Here is an 8,014-nt window from a genome sequence, read left to right as displayed (position 1 = left end):
TGAGATATGGGAAACTTGGAGTGGCGTGCCCCCAGCTCCACCCCGGGTTCTAGAAGAGAACCCTGCGAGTTGACTCCTGCTCTCTACAGACAGACCATACTTCGTGACGCAAAAGGGATGGACATTAACCCATTGTATAAACTCTCGCTTCTCATCCCAGAACTACCCTTACTAGGCTGCTCTCTACTCTCAGAGCTCGGGCCGCGCGTCCCAAGAGTCTTGGATTTCCGGTCCCACAGCCAATGCCCCGTCTCATAGCCGGGGACGCAGACTTTGGGATCTCCAGCCCCCGACCGTTGACCCAGCTTCACACCTGGATGCTATAGAAATCGACCCGCTTCCGGCAGCACCTCCTTATCCACACCCAGTAAAGCAAGATCATGGAAGCCCAGTAGCCCAAGTAGATGGCCGAGCCGGACAGCAGGTACCAGACCTCTGCCTGCTTGGCCTCCGTCGTCCAGTCTGCCCGGGCCTCCAGGCAGATGGTATAGATTATGCCCCCCAAGAGCAGCAGGCCCCAGATGGAAACGGGCAGCAGGGGCATGTAGTTGCCCACCATTTTCTTCCTCCCCGAAGTGCCCCAGCTGCTCTTGTTCATGGTGACGATGGCAAAATACTTGGCCGGGAGGAGACCGCCCATGTAGAGCACGGCGTAGAGAGACATGAAGATCATGACGGGGTTCCCCCGGAGCCAGCAGGCGTAGAGAGCCTTCACGCAGGCCACCAGCTGGACGCAGAGCAGCACCCAGATTATGTCCCACAAGTTGCCCCCGTAGAAGAGCCGCAGGACAGTGGCCGTGACGAAGAAGGGGAAGATGCCGGAGACCACCGACTCGTAGGTCATCCACAGGTGGTGACGGTGCCACCAGAGGGCGTTGTAGAGCCACTCGCGGAAGTAGGACTTCGTCCAACGGGTTTGCTGGGCCAGCCATCGGAGGAACACGGACGGAGTCTCTGAATAGCAGCGAGAGCGGGCAGTATACCTGGGAACAAGGAGAAGAACGAGGAGAAAGCTAACACAAGACGGCTTCGGCTGCCCCACCTTCTGAGATTGGGTGGTTGGCAAAGCAGGGGGTCTTCTTGGAAGTGGCACCTAAACTCTGGAACACTCTCCCCAGGAAGATCCGCCTGCCTCCTCCTGTTGCCATCTTCTGCCAGCGGGTGTAGACTTTTTATTTTGTTTTGTTTGGCAGCAATCCTTCCTTCCTTCCCAATGTTTTGCTGCGTTAATGTTTTCATATGTATTTTAGCTCTGGTTTTAATTGTATTTTAGCTCTGGTTTTAATTGTATTTTAGCTCTGGTTTTAATTGTATTTTAGCTCTGGTTTTAATTGTATTTTAGCTCTGGTTTTAATTGTATTTTAGCTCTGGTTTTAATTGTATTTTAGCTCTGGTTTTAATTGTATTTTAGCTCTGGTTTTAATTGTATTTTAGCTCTGGTTTTAATTGTATTTTAGCTCTGGTTTTAATTGTATTTTAGCTCTGGTTTTAATTGTATTTTAGCTCTGGTTTTAATTGTATTTTAGCTCTGGTTTTAATTGTATTTTAGCTCTGGTTTTAATTGTATTTTAGCTCTGGTTTTAATTGTATTTTAGCTCTGGTTTTAATTGTATTTTAGCTCTGGTTTTAATTGTATTTTAGCTCTGGTTTTAATTGTATTTTAGCTCTGGTTTTAATTGTATTTTAGCTCTGGTTTTAATTGTATTTTAGCTCTGGTTTTAATTGTATTTTAGCTCTGGTTTTAATTGTTTTAATGATGTGGGTTTTTGTTGTCAGTCAGTCAGTACCTTTATTGACACAAAGGGTTTTTGTTGTTGTTTTAATGGTTTTTGAAATGTGATTATTTTTTTATTACGTACATTTTAATCTGTTAGCCACCTTGGTGGCCCTTATGAGGGCAGAATGATGGGGGTATAATTTTTTTAAAAATGAACAGACTCCCAGTATAGTGCCTCTTGCTTATCTACCAAGTACACTGTTATTCCACCTTTCCTCCAGGAAGCTCAGAGTGGTGTACACGGTTCCTCCCCCCAGGCCCGCAGCTATGGTGGGGCATTTTGGGGCTCTGCCCCCTCAAATGTGAGGCACGCCCCACAACAGCTGCTGCCCCTCTCCCCTCCTCCTGTGACATTAAACGGGCACTCCAGTTGATCAGTGGGAGCACCCCTCCTTTTTAACTCCCACAACAATCCCGTGAGGACTTTGTTGGAGGTCTCACATCCAAGTACTAACTGGTTCATCTACCAAGTTTCGTGGCAGAGTGGAGACTTGAATTCAGAGCTTCCACATCCCAGTCTAACCAGTACGACACACCGCAAGGACAAAGACTGGAAACTCCCGTTTTATTATACCATGAAAGCTGAACATTCAAAGAAAGAGCCAGGTCTTCTTAGGCTCCCTCCACCCCCACGGCTACGGCTCTATATAGCTTTGGCCTGCCTGCGCCAGCCCCCCACTCTCCGCCCAGCTTCATTCTGCATTGCTCTTCCTCCAGAGAACCCAGGCATCCCAGCTCCCTTACTTGGTGGCGTAGCCGATGCTCAGCATCCTGTTGGTGAGGTGCCGGTCATCCCCAAAGGTACAGTGGGTGCCCAGGAACTTCTGGTTGTACCAGGACTCCAGGAACTGCTGCAGGAGGTCATTCCGATACAGGCCTGCAGGGAGCAGCAGTGAGAACAGATAAGGGGAAAGGCAGAGAGGAACAGGACCGCATAACCAGAGCATCCTTCCAGTTAACACATCCAGCGGCTGCTGCGCGCGACGTGACAGGGAGCGCAGCAGAAATTCTGCACCAGGAGATCGGCTCCTGGGCAGGGCTCCTATTTCTTCAACTCATCTATGGGACTGTCCTTCCCTAGTATGTCCTCGGGGAGAGCTTTATGCTCTTTGAATAAAAACTTTCTTGCGATCCCTGGCCCCGGGGATGTCTGGCTGTATTCCACGAGGGCCAGGGCCTTTTTGGCTGAGGGCAGCAGCGGTTACCCATTGGCTGGCACCCTTCTTTCTCCACCCCCAAAGTTCTGAGTTCCCTTTCCTCCACCCAGAAAAAAGGGCCGGTAGTCTGGAATTCGGATAAATAATATTATAGGGAAATCGCCATCTTGGATCTTTGATCTACACTGACATTTTTATTAAGCTATATATGAATTTTAATGTTTGGTATTCTATGACGTTTCCTGCCAACCTAGCAGTTCGAAAGCAAGAAATTGCAAGTAGGTAAATAGGTACCACTTCGGTGGGAAGGGAACAGTGTTCCGTGCGCCTTGGTGTTTAGTCATGCCGGCCACATGACCACGGAAATGTCTTCGGACGGCGCTGGCTCTTCGGCTTTGAAATGGAGATGAGCACTGCAACCCTAGAGTCGGATTCGACTGGCTTTCGAGCAAGGGAACCTTTACCTTTATTCTATGACGTTATGTTCTGTATGTCGCCCAGAGCCTGATGTAAACTGGGATAGGGCGATTAATAAATCTAATAATAATAATAACTGCCCCACCCCAGAGAAAGCCACATCTCACAAATTAGTTCTGTGAGACGTAGGGTTGCTAACTGGGAAATTCCCGGAGGTTTGGAGGCGGAGCCTGGGGAAGGGAGGGTCCTCCGCAGCGTATAATGCCACAAAATCCACCCCACCCCCCAGGAAGCCGTTTTCTCCAGGGAAACTGGCCTTTGTAATCTGGAGATCTCCAGGCCCCACCTGGAGGTTGGCAGCCCTAGCTAGATGGGGGAATGCAGTGAATAATGCGAGGGAATCAAGTCAGGTCACCTTGTTTCTCTGAGCCAGGATGACCGTGGAGAGAGAAGGAAAATACTAAAACCCTGTCTCCTGTTGACACAACACCCCATTTTTCATCCTCATGCTGGGGAATAGGACCTTTGCATTGTCGGGACCTACAGAGCCTGCACCGGAATCCGACCCACTGAGCTACCCGTTTGTATCAGGCACAGGAGGAAAGAGGGATAGACAACATCAGCCTATTCAAAGACAACACGAAGCAGCACAGGAAGGGGAACGGTGGGAAGACAGCTGCCAGGTGTGAACAGTCTAGGCTGAACTTTTGTTTCTCCCGTTGTAGGTACTTCAAGCCTGGGCATGGCGTGGCCAGAGACACGAGCCTTTTGGCCCAAGCCAAAGGGCTCTTGGCTATTAATCCCTGTGGCTCGGATCCTTGTTGGACTACTCTAGCCCAGGCCAGGATGTTTTCCCTCAGGACATTTCCCCCCCTCCTGCCTTCTTGGATTATGAAAAGTGCCGTCAAGTCACAGCTGATTTATGACAAACCCGTAGGGTTTTCAAGGCAAGAGACATTCAGAGGTGGTCTGCCATTGCCTGCCTCTGTGGAGTGACCTTGGTATTCCTTGGACTCCAATCCAAAGTTAGAACGGATAAAAGGAAGTACTTCTTCACCCAAAGAGTGATTAACACATGGAATTCACTGCCACAGGAAGTGGTGGCGGCTACAAGCATGGACGGCTTCAAGAGGGAATTAGATAAGCATATGGAGCAGAGGTCCATCAGTGGCTATTAGCCACAAGGTATAGATAGGGACTCTGGGACAAGTGATGCTCTGTCTTCTTGGGGCTTGGGCAGGGTCAACAGTGGGAGGGCTTCTGATGTCCTGGCCCCACTGGTGGACCTCCTGATGGCACTGGTATTTCTGGCCACTGTGTGACACAGAGTGTTGGACTGGATGGGCCTTTGGCCTGATCCAACTTTGGCGTCTCTTATGTTCTTATGTAAATACTAACTGACCTTGCTTAGCTTCCGACAAGACCTGGTTAGCCTGGACCACCCTGGTCAGGACACTCCTTTCTTCACTTGCATTGTACTTTATTTAAATGGTATTGGTTACTTTTTTTAAGAGTCCAGTGGCACCTTTAAGACCAACAAAGGTTTATTCAAGGGATGAGCTTTCGTGCGCATGCACACTTTTTCCAGATACACCGGAATGGGAGGTAAGGGATCAAACTTATAGACAGGGTAAAAGGTAAAGGTTCCCTCTTGCTTGAAAGCCAGTGGAGTCCGACTCCAGGGTTGCGGTGCTCCTCTCCGTTTCAAAGCCGAAGAGCCAGCGCTGTCCGAAGACGTTTCCGTGGTCATGTGGCTGGCATGACTAAACACCAAGGCGCACGGAACGCTGTTCCCTTCCCACCGAAGCGGTCCCTATTGATCTACTTGCAATTTCTTGCTTTCGAACTGCTAGGTTGGCAGGAGCTGGAACTAGAGACGGGAGCTCACTCCGTCATGCGGCACACTCGGGTCTCGAACTGCTGAACTACCGACCTTCCACAGCCTGCAGTTCAGCGTCTTAACCACTTGAGACAGGGGCTGAGCAGCAAATTAACACGTAACATGGTGAAGATGTTATTTTTTTGGTAAGCCATTTTGGGTCTCCACTCCGAAGTAAAACTGGGGTAAGGAGTGCCCTAAACAGACAAACAGAAACCAATCCATCCATACCCAGGGGGCCGCTGATGCAGGAGACGCAGTCGAAGTAGGACTGGCAGGCCCGCTCGATGTTGAAGGCCATCCAGTAGCGCAGGCTGCTCATGAAGCTGATGTAGGAGTCGGAGAGGTTGAGGATCCGCACGTCCCCCCCGACGGCCCCGTAGCGCTCATTCGATTCCAGCACCTTCACCAGTTCCACCGTTGCCACCGGCTCTAGCTTGGTGTCTGAGTCGCAAACCTAGAAAATACCAAGACGTTTAATTGTTGGGGGGATTACCCCTTGCATAACCAGAAGAGATCTCTGTGCAGCTTAACGTTCAGTGATGGGGCAACGCAGGGCTCTTTTTGCAGAAAAAGCCCAGCAGGAACTCATTAGCATAATAGGCCACACCCAACAGCAGAAACACATTAGCATATTAGGCCACACCCCCGACAGCACAGCTCATTAGCACATTAGGCCGCACCCCCATGTTACTAGAAGTGTGGTCATCCAGCCACACCCACCTTTTGCTTCTTATTCTGTTTACCTTGTTTGTTGTCAAAAACACAGGGCTTTTTTTGTAGCAGGAACTCCTTTGCATGATAGGCCACACCCCCCTAATGTAGCCAATCCTAATGAGTTTCTGCTGTTAGGTGTGGCCTGTTATGCTAATGAGTTCCTGCTGGGCGTGGCCAACTCGGGAGCCAGCCGGAACTCCGTTCCTGCCCAAAAATAGCCCTGGGGCAACGTATTCTCACTTCCAAAGCTTGTTTCATCACTTGAGGACTCTAAGATACAGGTCATGACTTCCATGTTTAAACGAACCACCTGTAGCTGAAATTTCACAGCCTTTCTCCAAAAACACAGTGCCTTTTAAAGAAATCCGGCTAGCACGTGCCTCTGCTATAAGAACATGAACAGTAACCAAGCGATGCACAAACCAGTCTGGGACTTTGACCAGCCAGTTCACCTGCTTTCTCCACTTCTTGGTCAAAGGGGATCCTTGAGAAAAACTAGTTGCTGACCAACGTTTGGACCCCTAAGCCTGACCTTTGGCTCACACTGTAACCTTTCCTGTTGTAGGGACAGCTCTTTTGCCGTGCAGCGTGTTCCGCCAGTGCTAGAAGCTTCTGTCCACGCACAAGCAGTGGCTCAGGAAAGTGAAAAGCACCTCACATCTGAGTAAAATGCTGCACTGCGGAGGAATACCTCCACCATGAATGAAGAGGGGCCCAAACTTACTCAAGGCTTAGGATCTAAGCCAGGTGTTCCCAATGTGGCACCTGCCGACACCATTCCTGGCGCCCACCAAGTCGCTTTAGAAAGTGGGAGGGGCCCTTGCCGAGCAGGGCTTCTGATTGGAGATCTGATTGATAGGGCAGATTAAAATAAAAAATTTTCAGCGGTAGCTGCTACCACAGTGTTGGTTTTAATTTTCTCATGCTCCTCTTTCCCCGTGGGAGCCAGTTTGGTGCGGTGGTTAAGAGCGCAGACTCTAATCTGGGAGAACCGGGTTTGATCCCCCACTCCTCCACATGCAGCTGCTGGTGTGACCTTGGGTCAGTCACAAGTTCTCTCAGAGCCGTTCTATCACGAGCAGTCCTCGAAAGAGCTCTCTCAGCCCCACCTGCCTCACAGGGTGTCCGTTGTAGGGAGGGGAAGGGAAAGGGGATTGTAAACCACTCTGAGACTCTGAGTGAAGGGCGGGGTATAAATCCAATCGCTTCTTCTGTATTTTATAAGCTATCTCTTCTCTATTTTATAAACTACCCTCTCTATTTTATAAGTTATCTCTTCTCTATTTTATAAGCTACCCATTCTCCCCTGCACTTGAGTTTCTTCTGTGCATGTGCGGCTCTGTCTCCTGAGGCAGCCATTTTGTGGTGGGTACCACCTCCCATGGCAGCCATTTCGTGGTCATGCCCACCACCCTCTGTCAGTATTCCAAAGGCGCCAATGGGTCAAAAAAAGTTAGGGACCCTTGACCTAAGCCCAAGGATGCACATACAGTTTGGGACACCTCGGTAGTCTTCTAGAATGAGGCTAAAAAGGGTCTTATGTGGGATTAGTTCAGATTTCAACTTTCTCAACAGGTTGCGGGAAGGAGGTGGTTAACGGCAAACAAAGATGGCGGGAGGATCTACGTTAAGGACTGATAAGGATAAATGTATTACTTTCTGGATGTTCAGGTCTGTTCCTGCCACCATAAAGCTGACAACGAGGGATTCCAGTGTAAGCCCAGCTGACCTGTATACCAGCTGCCCCAGTCTGGATCAGTCGCCAACTGAGATTGTAAAATAGTTTTGTTTTGAGATATTTTCCATGATCATTATGCATGCTAAGTTACGAGGGATTCCAGTGTAAGCCCAGCTGACCTGTATACCAGCTGCCCCAGTCTGGTCTCTTATGTTCTTATGTTCTTAAAATAGTTTTGTTTTGAGATATTTTCCATGATCATTATGCATGCTAAGTTTTCCCACAAAAATGTTCAGAAATCCAATCTTTTGAACATTTTTGATGGCATCGCTGCTGCTGTTGTGGCTGATGAACTGACGCAATAAAGACAGAATGACCGATGTGGAGGA

General features: G+C 49.2%; 1 protein-coding gene across 1 annotated transcript in view; it reads right to left on the bottom strand.

Moving 5' to 3' along the window:
• Positions 1 to 307: 307 nt before the first annotated feature.
• HAS1 (hyaluronan synthase 1) overlaps positions 308 to 8,014 on the bottom strand; it is an 86,775-nt gene continuing 79,068 nt past the window's right edge. Inside the window, exons 3-5 of the mRNA XM_015427851.1 lie at positions 5,462 to 5,687; positions 2,522 to 2,654; positions 308 to 983 (exon numbers count right to left, since the gene is read on the bottom strand). Of these exons, the coding sequence (XP_015283337.1) occupies positions 308 to 983; positions 2,522 to 2,654; positions 5,462 to 5,687 (1,035 nt within the window). The remainder of the gene's footprint in view (positions 984 to 2,521; positions 2,655 to 5,461; positions 5,688 to 8,014) is intronic.

The sequence above is a fragment of the Gekko japonicus genome, unplaced genomic scaffold, assembly GCF_001447785.1.
Source record: "Gekko japonicus isolate JY-2015 unplaced genomic scaffold, Gekko_japonicus_V1.1 scaffold641, whole genome shotgun sequence".
NCBI classification, from domain to species: domain Eukaryota; kingdom Metazoa; phylum Chordata; class Lepidosauria; order Squamata; family Gekkonidae; genus Gekko; species Gekko japonicus.
This window is presented reverse-complemented; position numbering and strand designations above follow the sequence as displayed.